We start from the raw sequence: 23620 nt of genomic DNA, 5'->3' as shown, positions 1-23620 counted from the left end.
TGCGATGGTCCCACCTCTGTTCCAACTGTTCCCGCCACCGCCCCGTTCCGCGTATGGAAATGCTGTGCTTCATGTGGTTTTGACCCAAATATACCAACTGCGCCACACTCATCCGCGTCGCGGACAATGCTGAGAAATTGTCTCCGCCCGAAATTTTGGAAAAATCTTTAAAGACGCATTTTTACTTAAATATTCATCTCCACTTATACAAGATATACAATTGTTCGCTTAGAGTTCATAAAACGATGCCGATATTTGATTTATAATTTACTCGTGGAATGAACGCGAAGAGCGAGACAAGAGATGATCTTGAAGTGTTTATGTATCAGTAAGCACTGAGTCATTTTCTCTGTTGACTCATTCGATGTAAGTTCCGAAGCAGTAGTAAGTCGCTCCCTTGAAAAGCAGGTACAGAGAGTTTAGAGCGTTCTGATAGGTGTAACCTCGGGACTGAAAAGAGAACATTTCTCTTCAAGTAAGCACGCTATATAAATGAAGATGGTCCCGTACCGATGAATCGTGTAAGACGAGCTGCATAATCACTCCAGCTATTCCAACGTAGCCAAGAGTGAGGAATTGATAGGACGAAGTGTTTCCGCTAAGCATCGTTCCTAGTAATACATTCGTCAAACATGCTAATCCAAGTGAAATCCCGAGAATTTGTGCACGATCGCCATTTGTTTGACGCACGGATATCTGGAAAAAATTGGCGTTGTAGTTCCACATGGGAAGAAAAAGGACAAAACAGTATAGCGGTACACTTACCGTGTAACCAACGGAGACGACAGCCGGAGTGACAAAAGCTAGCGGTTGTGCCGACAGGTACAAAGAGTTTATGGCGTAACCGGCTAGTGCTCCTTGGCCAATCGAGGTCGAAAGCAGCATTGTTCTGATCCGGTTGTCACTCTCAAAGTGCCGTTCTTTCTGGAAAATTGGGATAACGTTTGACGCCGAAGTACCGGAATATTTCCTGAAATCAATGAACGAATCCCTAATATTGAATGACTTTTGCTAGCTCGTGGATATATCCACAGACGAATAGAGTCGTCATGGAGTTGTACTTTCGTTCATTTCCTTACGCACTCTCATGCTGAAGAAGTATGAACACGACCACAGAGACAGGCCATCGATGCATCGCTACTTTTTTTCCACATTTGCACATCTGCTATGTCAACCAAGCGAAATCATACGACCACAAATCTGTTCAAATATTTATTTGTTTCTAATATTTAAGAGAGATTGAAATCTGGGTCCCAAAACTTTCCCCATAAGTCCAGTATCCAGCTCAACATGTGAATGCGTGGATGAACCCTTCAATTGCTTTGCTTACCTGCCCTCGGCTGCTTCTGACTAACCACACATGATTACAATTTCTAGGACATCATTTTTCAAATATTTTCTGGAGCGAACCGGTTGCAAACAGCTGCACATCGAACGAAAGAATTCATCGCGTATCACGCTAATGATAGCGGTGATACGCGTACGTTGCCGCGGTTCTCAGGACGACGCGACGCGGCAACCACGCGCCAGGATGCTATCGTGCCTTGAATCGCACCTCGGATCCCCGCGTTGAGTCAGCATGACCCTGTTTCTATCTCTGTGCGCATGTTCTCCATTCCTTCTGATTTTTTTTCCATTAAAACCAGGATTTTGACCTGGTAACTTTGCTTAGTATTAGATCGCTTTTAAGCGATGCTCCGTACTCTGAAAAACTAACATTTTTGATGGTAGCGTGTGAGACGACAGGAATAATGAAGAACGCCAATAATGCTGCAGCGAATTTTCCAAAAAACAAGGACGCAAATGGTCCAAGTATGTAAGCGCCGAGCATTGACCCAATCGTGCTGGCTAACACCATCACGGATGACCATGCGAACACTTCAACAACAACACGTTGCGGCCCGCTCACTCGTTTCTGGAAACAATAAACGATTTTTATGAACGGCATGATTCGGACTACGTTAGACTCCGAAGCTTACCGTGGATTTCACAGCGTTCAAGATCTCTTTGCTGTTCGGCTGAACATCCTTTATCATTTTAGGGAGATCCTGTTGAAGTTGTGCGACTTGATTTCGTAGTGAACCAAGTGTTCTTTCCATGTCGTTTTGATAGTTTCCGTAGGTGTCAGTCAGAGCAGTCGACATTAAAGATTAGAACCACGTGTTAAAGTGGTGAGTATGTCAGCGAAGATGCGGAATCTATGCTGCACCTCACCCATTCATTCGCTTTTATACTGCAATGATTGGTTCTCAGATAAACAAGCTCTAACAGCTTTTGAATGATCTGTAGCCAAGATTTTTACTGATCTTCATAAACAGCTAACGTTTCGGCGTTATCACCTTCGTAAGATGTCCTGCAAATCAAAGCCGTGGATGGCTTATCTCCTCAAGCCCCTCTTCACCCCACAGAAAACATTCAAACGATGTGCAAACTCTGAGGACAACACATTGTGTCTTGTTTACCTCATTTGTTGGATCAAGTAACAGAAATTATGTGGATGAAAATCTGCACAAATCTTGATATAAGGCTAGTTTCTGCTTGTGATTGCAAAACACTCATCCTTTCCTTTCATTTTTGGACTTTTGGCAGTTATCCAAAGTGTCCCAAAGTGTTCTGCGCGATTTGGTCTCGGATTCGAAAGATAGTACCGTAACGTTAACCTTTAGTTCGGAATTTTCATGACGTGTTTGACGGTGCACTTCGAGTGAGGCAGAAATCTTGTTTTCCTTATGTAATCGTCACCACACGACCTGCACGTGAAACGATATATCGCTTCTCATACCATGCAATCGCAATCGGCCATACGGGGAAACCACATTGCTGAAAATTGTGCGATTGTTTCATACGCACGAATAAGTACCAGCTGACCCCTGGCATACGCTGGTGGTATTCTCTCGACTCTCACGACATTCTGTAAACTCGATTTTCGTAGACAGCTCCATATCGCTCCCCAAGCCGCTCGTTTCCTTCTGCCCAGATCGGAGGTCGTTCATCATGTTGATTTCCCGATCTAAATATACATAGCCCGAACATTCGGATATGTTCGTTTCCGTTGAGCGTGAATGGGGCATCAGAAACCCATCCGTTATTCATAAACATCGTTTTGTCTAAGTTCAGCCGAAGACCGATCTTTTAACACGTTTCACCAAATTTGGCCAGCGTATGTTCCGCCTGATTGATGCTTGATGTTATAATAACGATGTCATCAGCGAAACGAAGATGGTTTAAACGCCGGCCGTCAACATTCACTCCCATGTCATCTAATTCCAATCCTCGCGTTGCATTCTCGAGGGTGGCACTGAATATTTTGTGTGAAATTATGTTACCCTGACGAACCCCTCTCTTTATGTCGATTATGACATCAACGTAGAAGCGGGAAATTTCGGTCGCGAAGTTGCTAACAAACTCACGAAAGTATCTTTATGTCCGGAATAGGGACGCCTTGGTTGCCCAAGCCCCCCTGACCGCTTCTGTCTCAACTGTATCAAAGGCTTTCTTCAAATCGGTGAAAGTGAGTCACAGCGGCATCTTGTACTCTCGCGATACTTCTATGAGTTTTGAAACGTTTTTCCGCATAGGTTGCACCGTGTTTTTTCGTTCAACCTAAGCGGAAAAATATTAAACAACTGAGTCAAAGTTAAAGGATAAAATTTCTGGCATTAATCAATCCGCTTGGGTTGCCCCATCTCCCAAAGTTCACCTCAATTCAGAATCGTTTGAGGTTTACGAACGTGTAACTGGCCTATACAATAACTTCCGGTGGCTAGCCGACGTGTCAAGTCAGTGCTTTTATCCTCCCAGATAAGTCTGGTACCAATTTATCGACCCCGGAGGGATGAAAGGATTGGTAAGCACTAGGGCGGATTCGAACCTCCGTTCGATCGTGCAGGAAGCGGAACCTCTACCATTGGAAAAGTGATAAAAATTCGGGAGCGATCGTTTTCGACCGATATCAACCAATAACATTGACGGAACTGGTATTGATTGCTATGAGCACAATCGATATCGATGCTAGTACATATATAGTGTGGAGTACTACTCATTTTCGTCCATGTACACCACATGGGACAGTGGCGGTTTCCCACATTTCTTTAGTCAACTTAAAGTAGGTTTTCTATTTAGATTTTGTGAATTTTAAGCAATCCGAAGCCGTATATGATTAAGGACTTATGAAACTGTCATATTCGTGTTGTGAATAAACAGAAATATGTATCTTAACATCTTAGTTTTCATAAATACTGTGCTATTTGATAATTTAGAGCAGAATCAACGCTAAGAAAAATATCTGGCTTATTTTTTCTAGAAATAAATTTAAGAAACTCAAAGCATGTACTAGCGAAAACCTTCAGCAAAGACGAATAAAATTATTGAGACAGAAGAAAGAAAAACTGTTCGTTTTCTCTCTCTGAGTCCCTCTGAGAACCGAATTTCTCACCAGTTTCCTCCTTCTGTGAAAGGCTCATTTTATCTTCCGACAGGTCGTCTCATTGTGTCTATGCGATTGAATTGATGGACTCCAGGATCCGTGGCAGAAACCCTCCGTGGCAGACTATATACTGTATTCCTAAAAAAAGGAAGCTAAAAGCTAGAAAGCTAGAAATGAGAGCGAAATGAATATTCCCCAATATCTGCAAATCTGCAAACCAAATAAATTCGCAGCAACCTTATCATATGGAACGGCTTTGCGATATTTCCTCATTTACAATTCATCTACATCATCATGGATGTAAACAGAAACAACCAAATAGCCGGTCTCATCGAAAGAATTGCCTAAGAATGATGTCATGCAAATGATTTTGAACGAGATCATTTCTTTTTTTGTGACATTCGGATAAACATTAGCTCAGTGAACGGGAAAATAAAAAGGCTGTAATCGTGGTGAGACGCCCACTCATTCATTCCAGTCTGGTTGCAGCCAAGGCCTCGCCTCGATCACAACCATTGACTTCATCGCGTCGTTTCGAAGTACACCTATTTCATATTCGAGATTGTGTAACAAAGCATAAGGAGCTTTGGTCAAGCAGGGAAGCATAACTTGTGACGGATACGTCGCATCGATTCACATGAGCACATTTGACGCCGACTATAAACTAAGAGTGTAGGACAGACGCGACTAGACATCAGGTAGGATGGATAGGATGCACATATCGTGAGCACTTACAGCGCTCACGATGCACAGGAAGGAGGAGTGAAAATTGCATTAAAAGTTGAAATTGTTTTAAGTTCAAAATGGTAAGATTTTTTTTGCGATAACTCATTGAAAGGATATAATTTTAGCTGGCATTTACTCAAATCTACTCAGTAATATTCTTGTTAATCATGCTCACGATGTGTGGTCGGAAAAAAAAAAGAAGTGGAGGAGGAATACAATCAAGCTCGGCAGGGCGTAAACCTTCTATACGATCTGCCTTAGCAACTGTTAGTTAAATTTGTTGTTTTTGTTGTTATCATTATCAGAAATGAAACGAGTCACATATAGAAGAAGAAAGTAAAATCGATTGGTATGGATTCTGGTTCTATTGCCGAGGATCCACCTCAGAAGCAGTTAGATGAGACGCGAAATAAAACGGACTGCAAAGGATCGCAAAGCAAAGCAACTGACTCTGGAACTGATGAAAGTAAGTTTTTTTTTCTCCTGAGAAATACATTTGAAACAGACTCTATTTCACATGTTATTTATTTTTATTATTACATATTCATATTCATACACATTTTCTATTTCAAATGAATGATCAGACCTTCCGTCTTTTCAAAGAATGTGTTTCAGAAAAGTGGCAAGTTGCATCCCAAACACCTAACGCTGACAGTGATCAGAAGAAACAGATGAAACCATCTGAATGTCAAAAATTGGGTAGGTTTGTCCTACAGGGGAAAGTTTTCGCTTCACTACGCCCAGTACACTCAATTATGCAGCTTAAAGAAAAGGGGGGTTTTTTTTTGTTTTTGGGGTTTTTTGGGGTGTTGTTTTTTTATGGGTGTTTGGGGTTTTGGGGTGGGGGGGGGGGGTTTTTTTTTTTCTTTTTTTCTTTAATGCAGCCGCCCCCCTCTTTTTTTTTTTTTTTTTGTGTTTTTTTTTTGTTCCCCCCCCTTTCCCGGTTTGGGTTTTTTTTTGCCTTTGGGGGGGGTTTTATTTTTTTTTTTTGGAATTGTAGGGGGGGGGGGGGCCAAGGGACGCTGTACGAGGCTGACACGTTATAAGGTGTGGTAGGAATTTTCGGCGCCGTTTTCCAGGACATTTAATTGAGGAAATTGGGAAACAGACTAGAAATTGGGAAATAATTGGGGAATTTGGTATGAACACGCTCATAATCGTAATGTATAATCACTAGGTAACGGCCTAATCAAAGTGACTACATCCAAGGAAAGCGTGGTCTTCCAGCAACTGAATGGGCTTAATACAATCATTTTAAAAAAATCTGAATGTGTAAGATAGAAAATATGTTACTAAGGATGCATTTGCATGGTGATAGGCGGAGTCTAGAGCCTCATCCAGATTAAAAAAATGCTCGTGACAAAATTCGTTGAAAATTTCAGAGCAAAGTGGAGATGGTTATGAAAACTTCGGTCCACCACCAGAAATTGCTGAAGCCCATGCAAAGGCTGATTATGAGGGATCACTTATAATAGGAGAACAAAACGATGATGGTGGTGGAATAAAAAAATTATCAAGAGTGAATGGAAACAAAGGCAAAAACACACGGAAAGCATCATCACGAAACTTGGACCGAACGCAGGATCTAAGCATTCAACTTGGGAAAAAGTATCGCACGAGGAAAAGTGAAATAGCCATATAAATTGCATGAAATGATTAATTTGTTATACATATTTGCAAGAGACTCACTAGATATATATCTGTTCATCAACGAATAAATCAGATTTAATTCATTTTGATTTGTTCAGAGTAGAAAAATGTTTACGTCTTTGAACAAAAACATTGGTTATACTGGTAAAAAGAAAAAAAAGTGTTGTGGACCACTTCACTGTTTCAACAACTGCAGCATTTTTTAGTTAATATTCCTACTGTAGTGTGAAATAATTGCTCTCTTTGCGAGATATTCCAACGATTTTAACTTGAGTGGAACTTCTAATCAAAGGCGTTGCTGCTCGTGCCCATAGAGACAGGAAAAGAGCAATTACACAATTTTTTTTTTCCGATTAATGTATTGAAGAAGAATGTAGGCGACAGTGAATGTAACACCACGTGAAAAAATTACAAAAAAGTTTAAACAGCTCGATTCAGGATCGAACAGGCGCAAACCTCAAGGTTTGCCGGCCTCTCGCGCTAGTAATACTGTTCTTCAAACACAGATTCTAATATAAACAACAAGTGTGTTTTAAAAAATATCATGTCAAGAAAGTCTTCCTTCATCCTTAAAAGTTCATAGATTCTTGTAAAGAACGAAAGTTCTGTGGCATCAGCTCGATCACCTTGTGCCCCGTTGTTCGTCGATTTGCTCAAGCGGGCGCTAGTAATTTTTCCATTAATCATAGCATCAAATCCTTCTCTGAAAAACTTCGTGAAGAGGTCTGAAAATCGAGTCGGTGGTCTTCCTGCAGTGCGCTTGGTATCGCGTGAAACCTAGTCGCTCACAGCTTTGATTCCACGGCGAAATGCATTACGTGTCCGGCGTACCTTATTTCGCCCTACTTGGTGAGTGCGGTGGCGTCTGTTATCTTCGACATCTGACGTAGGATAGAGTTTCGAATCTCGTCCATCACTTAATTGAAGTGAGACACACGTAGCATCACCCTTTCGATTGAACATTCAATGACACTGACCTCCTTGTGAAGTTCCCACCTTTCTGAGGCATAGGTTGAAGCAGGAAGTGGTGCTAATAAGATGGGCACCTGGTAATCCTGGTCTTCTTCACTACAACCTCGATGCTACTATACGCTCCCCAATCCGCTCTTGTCCTCCCTCCCTTCACCCAAGTCGTTTTTTTCGCTTCACTTTTGCGACCCACATAAACGTAGCTGCTGCAATCGGATATGCTCGTTTCGTTGGGGGAAAAATTGGGGATCTGAGGGCATATTTCTCATGAACATCGTCTTTCACATACTCAGCATAGTGCCGAAGATTTCACATATTTTGTTGAAAATGGCCGGCCGGTTCCGCTTGGCTGATGCTAGATGTTACAACGACATCATTAGTAAAAATAGCAGCCTACCATCAGCCTTCCCTCCCATGCTGTCCAATTCTATTTAGCTTTCGCATTGCGTTCACAAGAGCGACCGTGAAGATTAGATTGGATTGCGTCACACGGTCAGACAACTCTCTTTACGTCGATGATCTAGATTCATGCATGTTTGTCTTCATAACATTCTTGTAGAATGTTCCAGGCAAAATCCCGTGATTTGTGAAGTTGCTGTACAACTCCCGAGCTATCTTCATGTACTAAGAAGGGACGTCTTGGTTGTTCAAGGTCTCCATGACCGCTTCCATCTCAACTAAGTCGAAGTTGTGGTTCGAAACTACCCCAGTGTCAAGCAAGACTCTGGGATCCATTGATTGGTTGCAGATTTGTCTGGAAGCACAGAGCATTGACTAGATACTTCAGCTAGCCCCGCACGTGATTGTATAGGCTACAGGCTGTAGACATGCGTTCGTGCAAGATCAATCGATTCTGAATTGAAGTGAACGTGGTGGCGTATATCAATCGGATTCATTAACGCCTTACAACCCACCTTTAAATTCTTAGCATACGTGGGAAAATGTGATCAGTATGTGAAAAAAGTATTACCTGTTATATTTCCACTGTCTTAGCAAAAATGGTTCAATATCAATATTGCCGGTAATGCCCTAAAGGTACATTTTACGACATTGCGATGTCAACATTCAAATATCCTTGCAGTGCTCGTCGCATCCCACATATCCTAACTAGTATGTTTGTAAGGAAAGCGCAAACAAAATTATGAAATCGACTATGGCTGGAAGATGTCGTCTATGGACTATGCATATCCTTGATGAGGATCGTCTATTACTCCTAGAAGTCATGTTACGTCCAATTCAACACGGCAATGAAGAAGAAGGGGAATCATTCCTTAAAGGCATCACCCCACGAATCTAGGGTGTTGCGGGTTCCAGGTGGGTTATGCCTATACGGAGTCGTAGATTATGGAGAAAAGGGTGATTCCGTCTTTTTCTTCCCACTTACCGTAAAAAAAGGCCCGGAAGGTAGGGCTCCGAGCGTTCCGGCGTGCTATTTTCTACGACGAGTTCGAGCGTCGCGCCAGCCTTGTGCGCGCGCCGCACCTTTCGGGCCGTTTTTTTTTATGGCAATTAGAGAGAAATGGACGGAATCATCCTCCTTTCCATACCCTACGACCCTGAAATACGCTCCATCCCAGATTCGTGGGGTGATGCCTTTTAGGCAATGTTCATCTTCTTGTCTCGCTCCTCATTACCACTTACTACAGCACCGCTGAACATGTTGCGTTGTTCCATCCTTCAATCAAATTTCAAATTTTGTACCGCAGATCCTATAACACACTCTGAAACGAAATCCCTCCTGTACGATGTGAATAGCGAACCTGCGGTCGTTTGAGGTCTTCTTGATCTTTGCGTGTACGTGGAAATTCGCGTAGAACGAACGGGCGGATCATTTTGCGCTTTATTTGATACTAGATGAACCCAAATGCCTGAGGTTGAAGCGATAGAGTCTCTACACACTCAGATCTGAAGTAGGATTTGTGCGAATGTCTCGGATCTGATCGAGCATCGTCTCGCGTAGGTGCATAATATCGATCTAGCGACATGAGCGTGTCCAACCGGGCTGACGCTACGCGTTCGCATCGAGTCACACACCGCTGCTCTGCCCGTCTGACAGACGTGGCGATCGATGGCGCGGCATGGGTTCGCCTGTAGCGCCAGTGCCTGTCCTTATCACTGAAGCGTTGCGGGAGCTTGGTTGAGCAATCTCGGAGTCAATTGTACTCGAAACGATGACAGCGGCAATATTTTCTTCAATGAAGGTGCCTCATAAACAAAAGCAGTGATTTTCACGATTTTTTCCATTTTGTATCGGTTTCATATCGTTTTTAGAATTACCGCGATTCTTATCGAAGTATTCCAAAAGGAACGGATAGTAATGGGATTCTGCTAGATGAAATAAAGGCAACTACCAAAGTTCGATAGGTGCTTTATTACTCCATCAATAATTTTGCGTAGAAAAAAAAACTCGATTTCTATTCCACTGAAAATCGAGAATCATATTTAATTCGTTTATTGAATGTGGTTACAAGTCTAGATGTTTTAAAAAATAGTTGTATTCCATGTTGACTTTTAGAAGATTATGACAACCAAGTAAATCTGGCTGTTATCGAATTGCAGTTTCCATGTCGTTTGCTTCATTTGGATCTAAGTTATCGTAATCTCCACATTCTTTGGCTGCAATAAAAGGAAGAATTAAACATACTCGAACATACTGTAATGTAACATGTAACATACTGTAATATTTAGATTTTAACTTAAAAATTTTCACTTAGTCAAAAAGAGAAGACGCTATAAAATTCAGAGTCAAATGGATGTTGAAACACTTATAATTCCTAGAGATGAGCCACGCCTACACTCTGGAACGAAAAAAAAAGAATGCGGTCAAGAGGACCTGAAGTTCTGTGCAATTGCGTAGGCGGCTGCGGTTGAGCATAGCGGTTGGGACCAATGAAGGACTCTTGCCAGCACCAATCATCCGAGTGAGGCCGGTGGGGGTCCCACCACGATTCTAACTGCTAGCTTCACACCGCCGCTTCCAGTGCAGCCGTTTACGCAATTGCACCGAACTTCAGGTGGTTTTCAGGATAGATGGGGAATCCTTCAAGTAGAGGAAATTTGTTGTTAGGACCGATGAATTCGGCTATGTCTCATGTAATGTCCTTATACGAGCTAGATTAACGTAACCTACGACAGTGAAGTGATGAAAGGCGAAGAAAACAAGAGCTGATAAATAAAATCTTGTGAATGGTGTAAGTGGTGGATTTGTAAGGATCTTTTGGAAATTAAAAACATGTTTTTTTCTTAAAGAAAAACTTTTTTTCCTGAATTTAAAAGAATAAATGTGCATTGCACAAGAACGATTCATTGGACCTCCTGGAATCCAATAACATCACCGAATCATGGAGATTTTAAGAAAAAATGAGATTTTCAATGCGTCAACAAAGGCAAATGATACGAACTGCCTGTCTGTGCTTATCAGTATTGTTATCCTCAACGACCGCGCTCATCCGATAGTTCATTTTGCAGTTTGGTTCAGTTCACTCTGAGGACTTACCCATTTCCTCAACATTCATAAGCGGATCATTTGGTCCGGTTTTTCCGTCTTCTAACGTTCCTATAATAAGAAATCTTCTCATTTAGCAATGCGAACAAATATCCTATAGATCCTACTTGTTTTCTTTCGCCGAGTTTTCTGGGCAGGACCGCCACCAGTTTCATCATGAACTGTTGAACGTCGTTTTTTGGCGTTAAGTCGGTCTTTTGAGGTGTTTACGTGTAACGACTCAGGTCCAGGCGGTTCCGATTTCTTTGGATTTTTCTTTTCTTTTGAGTGTCCAGTGGTCATAGGATGTCTGATTCTATCTGGTGAAATGTCTGATTTATGAGATTTGACTGCAGATCGCTCAGGTGCTTCCTAAAATAGGGAAAAAAAATCCCTTTTAAATTAGTTGGAACTCAAAAAAAAACAATTTCAAAACAATTTGTAAGGAATTTACGTATACTCGCGAAGGCGACGAGCGGAACTCAACGCAACAGATTACAAGAGATTCTTTCGGACTCTTTCTTCACTATGAGCACAATCGCAACCGTTTGCCGCTTTTTCGGCTTCAGCTTATTCCCCTATGTAAACAAATTCGAATAACTAACCGAACGCGTCTTACCAGCAAGATGATGTCTTGTTTTTGTTTGTTTACTGTTACAGTAGCCAATATGAGTTGCTAGAAACAGCGATACAGCAAACTGAAACGAAAAATTGATAGGTGATCCGAGGAAAGAGCAGGAGGATGAAGTGAAAAGCGGTGATCTCGTGGTACAGGATTTGGACACTCTTTTCCCACAGCTCTTGAACTGCTACGAGTCGAAATTTATTGTAAAACATTGGATTTTCAGGAGTATGAGATTAGGATAATAAAGAATAATAAGGATTAATAAAGATTGTCTCACTATTTTGCTAGAGAACAACACTATAAAACCGATCATTGCGAGTGGGTATGAGAAAATAATACCTACCAGAACCAACTGATTCGTGTAAACAAAACAAACAGAAATGACGTATTGATGGTGCTTCTCCAAGAAAGAACAACACGTACTTTGCGGTTATAAATATGAGATAATAATGTTAACACTTTTTATTACGATTAAAGTCTCAGCATCGTCACCTTCGTAGGAGACGGAAAAATAAGAACAACGTTTGTAACGTATCCTCTTGAATACCTAGAAAGAGAAAGAAAAAAAAAAGAAAGAAAGAAGAGAGAGAAAGAAAAAACGTAACTTCCTGAATACCTAATATCTAGAAAGGAATTACTATCCCATCGGAAGATAGAGATACGAGATCACATCTGAAACCAAGAACTAAAAGGAGCCCAAACCTTAGTTTTGGTCACCTAAGTATAGGTAAGGTCAAAACGACATGAAGCACCGTGCAGTTCCGTAAGCGGATGCGCTCGAAGCGGTGCGATGGAGCGTAGCGGTTACGATCTAGTGAGGATTACCTGCTGCCATCTTTCATTGCTGCAGTTCGCAATGGTCGCACCCCGACTCCAACCGCCATCTTCATCACAATGCCGTCGCTTCGCAACGCTTACGCTAACGCAACTGCACCGTGCTCCATGTCGCTTTGACCCGACTATAGCCGCGTTACCGCAATATCAACGGATTATGAACGCCTGATAGAATCGCCGTTAATACTAATTAAAGGCATCACTCCACGAATCTGAGGTGGTATGGATTTCAGGTGGAGTATTCGTATACGGGATGGGAGACTATGGAGAGGGGGGTGATTCCGTCCATCTCTTCCTAATTGCCGTAAAAAAACGGCCCGAAAGATACTTCTTCGGTCGTTCTTGCGCACTATTTTCTACAGGGAGTTCGACTGGAGCGCGCCAGCCTTGTGCGGCTCCATATCTTCCGGGACGTGTTTTACGGCAATTAGAAAGAAATGGGTGGAATCACCCCCCTCTCCGTAGTCTCCCATCCTGTATACGAATACTCCACCTGAAATCTGTACCACCTCAGATTCGTGGGGTGATGCCTTTAAGATGCGGCCCGCTAACGATCCTGCAGGTCAAAAACCGCAATGGTCTTGACACAGAGCTCGTTGGTTAAGCCTATGTACTCTTCCAATTCATTCCTGAACCTCTAGCATTTATCCAGAATCCCTCTGAAGTTCTGGGAGCCACAATTTCGGGTCGTACGATGGCATTGTGGCAGTTATGCAGAAAGAAGCATTTTTATAGTAATGTCTGTGACGAATTCCGTGAGGGGACGCTGCGTTCGAATGTTTCCTGTTGTTTATACGAACGCAATTTGGTCGCCCTGCTTCGCCAATACGTCATGTATACAGTATTTTATACAATATTGTAACTATACTTTCATTTATTCAAATCAATAAAAGACGACAACAACCAAAAAGCTGTAACAATAACATTCAACGTTCACAGAAAACTTTTCAAACTGAAATTTCAATAAAATTATCTGATTTATCTCTACTTCTGCTACTTCAGTTTTTTTTACAAACACCACCCATTAATATGGTTAAGTACGGAAATCCAACAAAGTTTGAGTGATATTTACTCCGGTATGAACAACTTCAAATCTTAAAACTTTTGAGTGGATCATTCTTCTTTCGGTTATAAATTTTCTGATTTACTGATTTTCCTTTGAGTTTGTTTCGATGTCTCTGGCCAGGTTTTGACTTCTTCTTCGTTCCAATCGAGAAATTTATACCGCGAAGTGATTTTGGCACTAAAATTACACTGCACTCTGACAGGAAATGAAGTATTCATGAGAGAGATGGACATCAATTGTAAAGAAAACATAGATGTCCGGTTAGTTGAAACTATAGCATAGTACAGAAATGTGAAAAGTAATCAAGACTGATTATGAAAGCAGAATAGAAGGAGCTCACCCATATATTCTGGCACGTCAGCAATGGCAGTGGTATGAACTGCAACTGTCGTAGGTCTGGTGGTCGTCTCCATCAAAGTTTTCTCTCTTGGATTGTTAGCAAAGAACGATTGCAATTTTGCTGATCTCATAATCTGTTGTAATACCAAAGTTGTAGCAAGACCTATAGAAACATTCAGGGGAAAAATATTGAGGTTGTTACCTCCAATTTGATATCTTGCATCCTAGCTGCCTTAATAATAGATTTTCCACATTTCGACAATACTTCCTGAAGAAGTGCAGAATGTATACAAATAATAAAAACATCATTTCTTCGAACACTGCGTAGGAATTAGAACGATTTCTCATTGAATTGTATTAGAAGTTAGGGACGAAGGTATGAAGGAGAAAAAAGAGAACGTTTTTTATACTTCTCAAACCTTTACCTTTACTCTGAGAAGGAATGAGTCTAGTTCTTTGATCCGGATCTCGTATGGAATTATCACTTTCCGACCCACTGCAAAATTCTGAAGTTGAACAAGCAAAAGTAGGATTTAAAACAAACAAACATACTTTGGGTGTTGATATCCTCCTGAACAGTATCCAAATACTGTCGTTCAGCAGGTGTACAGAATGACAAAGCAGTGCCTTTGTTTCGACCTCTTGCCGTTCTAGAAGAAAAAAGCTAGACCAAGGAAAGAAATAAGGAAAGAGTGAATAGCTTGTACCTTCCAACGCGATGAATGTAACAATCGGTAGACGTTGGGAAATCCAAATTCACAACGTTGCCAACTTGATGGAAGTCGATTCCACGAGAAACTCCAGCTTCTTTGTCCCGACGAACCGGCTTAACTTCATGATTTCTAGCAACGACTCTGGAGAACGATTGATCTGTAGTCTCTCACCTCTTTCGGCTGCACCGAATCACTTCCGAATGCGTCCACAGCATCTGATGCTATGACAATTTCGCAGGCGCCGTTATTGTACTGATTGATGACATGAAATCGTGAGTTAGCAGGCATAGATGAATTCAGGATACACGATTTCAAACCAAAAGCCCTCAGAACCAAGGAAGTCCTGTAAGACAATTCCGAATAAACTATGGGTCCAAGAGAGACCTTTGAATTAAAAGGCATGCGAAATTAATGGCGAAACTTACAGGTAACAACGGTTCGTGTCATTCACGAATATTATAGTTTTCCCAACAATAAGGCGCAGTTTGAACATAGAAACAAGAATAGCAAAACGCTCGTTATCGTCTAAGCACGTAATTTGATATTGGGTCAGTTGATCAACATCCGGCAAATCACCTTCCTTGAAAAACAATTGAATTTTTAAAAGACAAACCAATATAAGAGATCTTGAAAAATTCTCACCTTCAATTTTATAGTGAACACCGGTCCCGTCATGAATAAGCTTTTCAAAGCACTCATATCATCAGTGATAGTGGCAGAAGTTAAAATACATTGATAAGTGACCGGGAGATGTTTCTTCAGAGCACTGGAAAAGATAAAAAGTACCTCAAGAATAGTTAAAGGAAGAATCAACCTCTCCTTACTTCATTTCTTCTTCATAACCAAATGACAGCAGCAAGTCAGCTTCATCCAAAACTAAATGTCGGACATCACTGCAGAACTGCGGGCGTACTGCTAACATTTCTAATATCTTTCCCGGTGTAGAAACCACAAAATTGGCGAAATCCTAGAAATACACTAACTCATAAGAAAAGAATAGAATATGCGCTCTGAAAAGCCAAGAAAGAAAGAATGTGACTGTACGTGGTTCTGCCAGAAAAAAAAACAAGTGGTAGTAGCGGTAGTACCCGCCAAAATTCCGGCAACTCACATGCTCCCAAACAGATCGCTCATCTGATGTCAGGTCAGACAAATTTAAAGAACGCAGAAATGGTAGCGGTTGAAGTAACTTCACTAGGAGATCGTTTATCTAGAATTCCAGAAGAATAAACTAGAAAAAATATAGCTATGACTGAGAACTTAGCCTCACTTGCACACAAAGCTCTTTCGTCGGCGCAATGAACAGAGCGGATGGTCCACGGAGCTCCTCAGAATCGGACTAAGATATGCATATGAATAGAATAAGAGCAAAATACGAAGATAACGCATAAAAGACAGAAATATCGTTGAGACAATAACTGGAATTAAACGTACCGAATAAGCAATACATTTATGTATAATAGGAATTAAGTATGCTCCAGTTTTGCCACTTCCAGTTCGAGCTCTAGCCATTATATTCTTATCCTCAAGAGCCAATGCAAACATAGATTCTTGGACTTGGGTAGGCCATTTCCATCCTAAGTTGCCAACGGCCTAAAAGTCAGATCTTACACGAAAAGCAGTGCAAGCAGAGATAAAATGCACTAACTTGCTTCGGTAGTAATGAAAAACGGAGAAAAATCATTTATAACTCTGACATTCAAAGAGGAAGGCGACACCGAAGAAATACCTTAAGGATCCTTTCATCGATGCTGAAGTCATTGAACGTTTTCTCTCCCACTTCTGGTTCTACCACATTTAGTTTAGCTTTCTTGAAACTTTCTAATAGTGCCTTTCTAAAAATCAGCGGAAGATGATCGGGGAAAACGCGTTGAAAAGAAATTAAAAAATTGACAAAGGAACCTACTGATGCTTATTTTTTCGATTTCTTTTTCTTTTTCGCCCACTTTGCGTTTCACACTCCACTTCAGCTACGACTTTCTACAAAGAACCGCAAATATAAATACCAAACGAACACAAATCACTAGATTGAAATAGTAGAATACCTTGATGGTACTTTGAGATTCTGACGAATTCCCACAACCGGAAGTTTCGGGCAAATCATCGGCTATTCTTACTCTTCGTTTAGTTTTCTCTTGTTTCTCCGAAGTTGTAGTCAGTTCGGAGTTTTCTTCAGCATCGACAACCTTCTCAGCTTTCTTCTTCTCACGCCGCATTCTTCTGGAAATTGAATTTTTAAGAATTATGAGAGTATTCCAAAGAACAAGCATTATTTCAAAAGTCTCTGCAAGACGAAGATGGAACATGGGAAAAACCTGGTCTCAGGAGCAGAAACAAAACACACTGACAATAAGAAATTTGACGGAAAGAAAAACCTTCAACGAACAAGAGAGAAACCGCCAATATCCACAAATTGATAGCGCTGTCTCATAAATCACGGAAGGGATTGTCCAAATTGTGGTTCAACGGCGGAAAATTGTGGTTATTTTGTGTAGTGTTCACACGCCGCACAACCTCTTACGACATAATAAAGTAATATTTTCTGATTTTGATTTTCACGCTTTGTCCACCTTCCAGTGCAGATTAGACCAGTTTTCTTCTCTGTGGTTTTTGGATGTTCGCTCGGGCGAAAAGGGGGTTGGGAGTGCGCTCCGAAACTGCTTTAATTGGGCCGTTAATTAGAGCACAGAAGTGTTAAATTTGGACTACGGAGAAGCCAATCTCAGGAAAAGTGTAGTTAAGGAATGGGGACGCTCAGCCACTCTCTTGTTTCTGAAAGCTCTGCCTTTTCTTTTTTTTTCTTGGTAGCTTTAGTTTACAAGTGGAAGATTCTGGAAGGGTTGAGGGTTGGTTGAATGCTCTTCACCCAACTACACTCTACCCATCTTTCGGACCAGTTCCGGTTCTTTTTTTGTTCGTTGAAAGTACTACATATTTTAGTAGTTATTAGTTTTGGAATGTGTTCTCTTTTTTCTTGCTTTCATTCGTGTCAAAACGACATGAAGTACGGTACAGCTGCGCTGGCGTTTGCGCTCGAAGTGGAGCGGTTGCAATCGAGGTGGGACGATCGCGAACTGTAGCAATAAACTCTGTTAGCAGGGTTCCTCACCCGATCCTAACCGCTACGCTTCACCGCACCGCTTCGAGCGTAACCGCTTACGCAACCGTGCTACAGTGCTCCATGTCGTTTTGACTATACTATTGAGAGCTTTCGGTGTGCATTTGCGTACATTCCTAGTGTGTGGTTAGCTCTTTCTACATTTGACAAGGAGCTCTTCCTATACTTAGACGAGATACGGAAGCTACTGTTGTTCGATCCCGACATCTTCATTCCTCCGGGTCCGGTTTTCTCGTCCACAAGCTGCTACGCGCGGCGGAAACGTAGTGTTCTTTGATGGTTTTGTTTTTTGCATACTGGTCCCCACACCGTTCAGGATAGGGGAAAACTCTGGAGAAGAGCGTTTTTTCTTAAATTGAGATGATTTTTTTGAAACGTCTGTGCAAAGAAGTAGTGTTCTGTCTGTCCGGTTTACGGGCCATATGAGCGTTATGAATCAAAGAAAATCAAACTTACCTAGGGGATTTTATAACTTTTCCCGATGGGTACTAATGGGTTTTTTTTTATTTACTTTAAAGGAAAGTAATTATTGATTCTCCTGAGGATTGTAGAATGGTGAAAGATTGACGCTTAAGTCCTGGATGACATATTACATTATATTGTATCATATGATGTTTACTTTTGAATTTTTGTTGGTGGTGTACGATTTGCTTTGAAGTGAAAACGTTAGCGGACGAAGAACGAGGAAAATATCTTTTCAAACTGTTGATGTGAACGATTTGCCTTTCCTATTAATCAATCACACTAGAAATGGTGATCCTTGGACCGGGAAATTTGTTCAATTATGAACGAGCCTTTTTATTTTATAGCTGTACAGGTTTTATTACTTATTTTACTGAAAGTAGTATCGTATCGGTTTAAAAGATTATTCTATTGATTAGAGAATTTTCATGATTTAAATAGATGAACTGCAAGAATTTCGAAGAAATTCAGTCAGTAGTGTGGGATTTCCAGTTGCGCACAGTGGACATTACATTCCAAATTTGAAAAAAAAAGTGAAAATTTTTTATTCGATGAAAAATCTCCGCCGATTTGCGGTAACATAACATACTAGGACACGTATTTCGTACACTAAGAGGACCTGTGTGAAGCTGGAACGTATTAAATGAACAAATAATGAACAGATGCGATTCACATACCGTTGAGATACGCAACAAGCACCGTGCATACATACGTAAACATTCACATTGTCAAAATAAACAACCGGGGGCGGGAAGTGTTGAAGCTCATGAAAGAACCAGTACTCAACCTTTTTTTTCTTAAAAAACACATACACGCACACACATTCGGGAAACACATGGAATATTCTCTATATGGGGGGGGCTGAGTTGCACTTCTCATAATGGGCATTGGAACCTTATTAGATCAAAAATCGAGAAAATCTATACATATATATGTATATACAACGTACAACAATGTCTGACTAGATCATGACTAGATGTATATTAACAAAACAAAATAAACTATGTAACACTACAACGGCAATGATATCAATGAACAAACACAAGGAGAAAAGAAAAAGAACATTCTTTTGACCTAAAGTATGAGAAAGTGTTGGATGCTAATCCGATCCAGCTATTCCTACAAACATTCGGGTACGGTCAAAGTGTTGCCGTATTTCGGTTGCTCGGCTTTCACTACGAGACCGTTCGCCACCTCCGGTGGATTGGAGAGTTTCGGATTGCTACCCTGAAAAAAAAAGCGTTTCGTCGTTGGTAATTACGGTAGAACTCATGCAAATGGGTTGAGTATTGACGAAAAACGGGATGTTTGGGGATGCGATAGGGGAGATATGTTGTTACCAGTTGAAGAAGGACGTTTGTAATTCATGAAGAAAAGCCCCACTTCGTTCCATCTTCGCTTCTGAATATCTTGAAATTTGGGGCAAATATGGAATTTGAATGCATCGTAGTTGAATTTACGCCTTCAGGAACAAAAATTGAAAAAAAAATGATTCAGAGGTTATATTGGCTGGCCCGTTAAAGGCATCACTCCACGAATCTGAGGTGGTACGGATTTCAGATGGAGTATTCGTATACGGGATAGTAGATTATGGAGAGGGAGGTGATTCCGTCCGTTTCTTCCTAGTTGCCGTAAAAAACGGCCCGAAAGATACGGCTTCGGGCGTTCTGGCGCACCATTTTCTACAAGGAGTTCGACTGGAGCGCGCCAGCCTTGTGCGGCTCCGTATCTTCCAGGCCGTTTTTTTACGGAAATTAGGAAGAAATGGACGACATCACCCCTCTCTCCATAATCTACGATCCCGTATACGAATACTCCACCTGAAATCCGTACCACCTCAGATGCGTGGGGTGATTCCTTTAAACGTAATTTCAAGTGTAGTATTTTTTCGAGGCTAAAAAGGATTATTGGCGTTGTCTGCTCACGTATTTGCGGGAGCAATATGAACAAAGGCTGGAAGCAAAAATCCGGGCAATAATCGTATTGATTTTCCTTGTCAACTGTTCACGAGGTTATAGACTTTAGGCGTTTTTAGAACACAAAAACAAAAAGAAAACACAAAAACCAATTTTGAAAATGAGGGCTCAAATCTTGGCGCGCAAACCTAAAACGTTAGCTCGAAAATTGCTGAAGACATTCTGCATTCACGCCTAAAACACCAAAATAATCGTAAGGATGATGTTTGCAACAGTTAGCTTGTTTCTCAATATCTATATTAAATTACTGGAATTTTCACAAGACATGTTTTGAGTTCCCAAAAAATTTCAATTTCGCAAAACATAATTGAGGACGACGTTAGATATGCAATTTGATGTAGTGGTTTCTTGGCATTCATTTTCATTTTCATCCGTAGTTATAAACTTTTCCTGTATTTGCCGACGTTGAGTTAGTAGCGAGGATTGGTTATTGGAGTTATTATTAGGCGATTTACAGGTAGTTTATACGCAAACCTTGAACGAGATCACATTTCCTGAGGTGGTCAGCTTCCTTTCAGGAGCAACAGCACCCCTCACATAAATGTTCGCCAAAGCATCTCGTAGCTGAAATAAGTGTCACATGACCCATGGGGTACAACAGGTCCCGTATAGAAAAACAGTTACTTCTTTCAACCCGACAACGCCTACGAGTCTTCCGCAGTCGGTGACGTACGCATGTGACAAGCCGAGAAGACTGAATAACGTGTGGACCTGAAACGTCAAAATACTAGGTGAATTCCTGAAGGTTTTTTTCTCGGAACTTTGATAATTTCTCGGAAATTAACCTTATACAGTGATGATCCTAGCACAAGCTGGAATGGAGCGGCATCGATTGCAATCTCATCAAGATCAATTCTGCGGTCGAGAAGCGTTTCTGGATCACTGTCTTGCAGCTGCAATACAGTACCGTACAGTACGAGTATTGTTGGGGATAAGAGTTATAAGAGTTGACCCCAACTGGGTGTTCAACCGAGTGAGCGCGATGCGTTATCGATTGGGGCAGGGCAGAGGGAAGAGATGCTATGTGCCAAGCAGCAAAGGAACTCGCGATGCGGCAGACGCGTAGCGTTCACTCGGCTCGAACACGGTTCGATGCCCCAACAATGTGCATTTATTTTATTACCTTTGCTAATTCAGCATTTGATGGACGAGTGAATACAGCTTGTAGCGGCACGCCTGAAAATGACAAGAAATTTTTTTATCAATGTACCATAGTGTAATATTTTGTATTAAAGTCAGAATATCACGAAATTGACGACATTTGGATCCCTGTAGGAAAATGTAAAGTTCGGGTTGTAAATTACGAGTATGAATGTGGTTACGCCCAATTCAATTTGATGGTCTTGAAAAATGGCGTGGGAACCGGCCCAGTTCCTACGAAATACGTTAGAACGCGCCACCCTTGTACCGCCCGCACTGCATTCTCGAACATGCGGTCGGAAATGGACGAGATCTTCTGGGCCAGCCTTCACTAAGGAAAACCAATGAATAGGCTGCTGAAGCGTGTACAAGGGTGGCACGTTCTAACGTACTTCGTAGGATTTAAAACGGTTCACACGCTCTTCTTTAGGATGACTAAAGGTAATTGAGCGGGGTCACACTTGGTTTCGATAATCTACAGCCCGAACCCCGTTTTTTTTCTTACGGTTTCCTACGTACTACGTCACGTGATAGCTTTGAAGTGAAAGAATCCGTGAGCTTACTGTTTGGTGCATGTAGTGGAGAAATAGACAGCAAAGTATTCCCGCTGTACGTCCTTTCCGTAACCACTTCAAGTTGATCCGCTTCACTTTTAGCGCTGTCGTTCTCTCGTGGATCCTTCGATTTTCGAGACGACGATCGCTTCGACAAACTGAAGAGGTTACTTTTATTTAAATAAATAGTATTGAGCAGCAGTCAGTAATCACGGCGAAAGCACTGACCGCATGCTCGTCCTTCGGATTGAGTTGAATATGTCGGCTGGGGTCATTCGAATACTTGTACGACTATCCTGCTGAGTTACGAGCACATGTCGCCGGAGTAGCATCGTTAGATATCGTTTTGCCACTGATCCAAGAAGGATTTTGTTTTCTACAAGGAACATTTCTTACACAATCGGGTTTCTAATAGATTGGATCGATATTTCTGATTTCGTAGGGAACTTGCAGTCCACAGAACGGCTATGACAAGCTGATGAGCGCAAAGAAATGATTATTTCACAAAGGTGCGAGGAATCAATAGGGATGATTTTATTTTCTATACTAAGTTTTACGAGGAGTTTAGCAAAAATTTTCAATTCCAGAAATGTGGTGATATACGATTTGTGAAGAAAAAATCTATGCATTTGAATGTTATCAAAGAATTCTATCTGAAAAATTTCTTACCATGATCTGTGACTATCGGGAAACTTCTGAGATGTGGGACCATTTGTAGGATTTCCTTCATTTCTCGATATGTCATATCTCTGGTGATGTAGATCACATCACAAACCATCACCTGTTCCACTTTAACTGTATGGACACTGAAAATTGAAAGAAAATTACATTAACAAAAATTACAATAAAAAATTTTAAAAAATTACAATCAAAAATTGCATTAGCTACAGTAAAACAATAACCCGACAGGATAAAAATGTTACTGTTAATGTCCTACCTAATTCTGGATGGGGGCAAATCGGGCAGATACGGATATTTTTTGATGCGAATTATACTCTCGTAGATGGATGGTTGTAGAAATTTGCAGATAGCGTTTCCCATTAACATTGCTATCTAGAACGGTATAATGTACATTCTTTGTTACTGTATGCAGCTGTACTACTCGCTAACCGGCTACACCGTTACCGTACCATTACCGTAACAGAGTACTCACCAAAACTGGTAGTATTGGAGCAAGTTGACCGGTTAGTTCACAGATAATCACTGCAACGGATAGGGTGTGAGTGACTGCTCCAGTATAAGCGGCGGCTCCTTAAAAGGTGAGTGTTTTTATTTCATTATTATTTTTTTTTCAAAGAAATTTGTTGCTTCCTAACCATTTCACTGTTGTACTCTTGTAAAATATTATCATATGATAGAATTTTTAGGTTTTTTTTTGCAACTATTATTTCGGAACAAAGAAAAAACGGTTAAAGATAATTTTTTTAAGGAACATATACGTAGTGAATCAGGTGCAACTAACACTCGTATATTTATCCACTATATGGGTCCATGACCTTTAATTTTAGATTTTAATTTTCTTTAATTTTCTAGTAGTA

General features: G+C 41.0%; 4 protein-coding genes across 8 annotated transcripts in view; 1 reads left to right on the top strand and 3 right to left on the bottom strand.

Moving 5' to 3' along the window:
• Positions 1-357: 357 nt before the first annotated feature.
• RB195_016648 (uncharacterized protein) lies at positions 358-2144 on the bottom strand (the record flags this gene model as incomplete). The annotated part of the gene is made up of 5 exons (XM_013449287.2): positions 358-450; positions 511-696; positions 766-924; positions 1718-1915; positions 1980-2144. 5 exons carry the CDS (start codon positions 2142-2144, stop codon positions 358-360), a joined length of 801 nt encoding a protein of 266 aa, XP_013304741.2.
• Positions 2145-4051: 1907 nt separating this feature from the next.
• Positions 4052-6794, top strand: RB195_016647 (uncharacterized protein; the record flags this gene model as incomplete). 2 transcript variants are annotated; one of them, XM_064183273.1, is made up of 5 exons in its annotated part: positions 4052-4105; positions 5278-5418; positions 5480-5618; positions 5768-5851; positions 6535-6794. In XM_064183273.1, the coding sequence occupies 5 exons, from the start codon at positions 4052-4054 to the stop codon at positions 6792-6794; spliced, it is 678 nt and encodes a 225-aa protein (XP_064039154.1). The 2 variants fall into 2 exon arrangements, with proteins under 2 accessions (XP_064039154.1, XP_013304740.2); XM_013449286.2 differs by lacking the exon at positions 4052-4105 and having other exon boundaries at positions 5320-5418.
• Positions 6795-10316: 3522 nt separating this feature from the next.
• On the bottom strand, positions 10317-12193 carry RB195_016646 (uncharacterized protein; the record flags this gene model as incomplete). The annotated part of the gene is made up of 5 exons (XM_064183272.1): positions 10317-10387; positions 11268-11327; positions 11384-11627; positions 11861-11953; positions 12158-12193. The coding sequence occupies 5 exons, from the start codon at positions 12191-12193 to the stop codon at positions 10317-10319; spliced, it is 504 nt and encodes a 167-aa protein (XP_064039153.1).
• A 1609-nt stretch (positions 12194-13802) lies between these two features.
• The window catches only part of RB195_016645 (uncharacterized protein), a gene marked incomplete at both ends in the record, with an annotated part of 86401 nt that continues 76583 nt past the window's right edge, over positions 13803-23620 (bottom strand). For 2 of the 4 annotated variants that reach the window (XM_064183271.1, XM_064183268.1), the window contains 11 exons: positions 19635-19639; positions 19753-19813; positions 20863-20952; positions 21013-21099; positions 21174-21281; positions 21512-21564; positions 22092-22240; positions 22311-22458; positions 22752-22888; positions 23020-23135; positions 23236-23333. In XM_064183271.1, coding sequence (XP_064039149.1) covers positions 19635-19639; positions 19753-19813; positions 20863-20952; positions 21013-21099; positions 21174-21281; positions 21512-21564; positions 22092-22240; positions 22311-22458; positions 22752-22888; positions 23020-23135; positions 23236-23333 — 1052 coding nt within the window. Of the gene's footprint in view, positions 13958-14120; positions 14254-14321; positions 14388-14544; positions 14616-14671; positions 14770-14826; positions 14946-15003; positions 15176-15257; positions 15413-15474; positions 15599-15656; positions 15800-15943; positions 16043-16102; positions 16172-16266; positions 16426-16561; positions 16668-16738; positions 16813-16877; positions 17053-19535; positions 19640-19752; positions 19814-20862; positions 20953-21012; positions 21100-21173; positions 21282-21511; positions 21565-22091; positions 22241-22310; positions 22459-22751; positions 22889-23019; positions 23136-23235; positions 23334-23620 lie in introns of those variants that run through there. The other 2 variants (XM_064183270.1, XM_064183269.1) reach the window with 2 other exon arrangements.

The sequence above is a fragment of the Necator americanus genome, chromosome II, assembly GCF_031761385.1.
Source record: "Necator americanus strain Aroian chromosome II, whole genome shotgun sequence".
NCBI lineage: Eukaryota > Metazoa > Nematoda > Chromadorea > Rhabditida > Ancylostomatidae > Necator > Necator americanus.
This window is presented reverse-complemented; position numbering and strand designations above follow the sequence as displayed.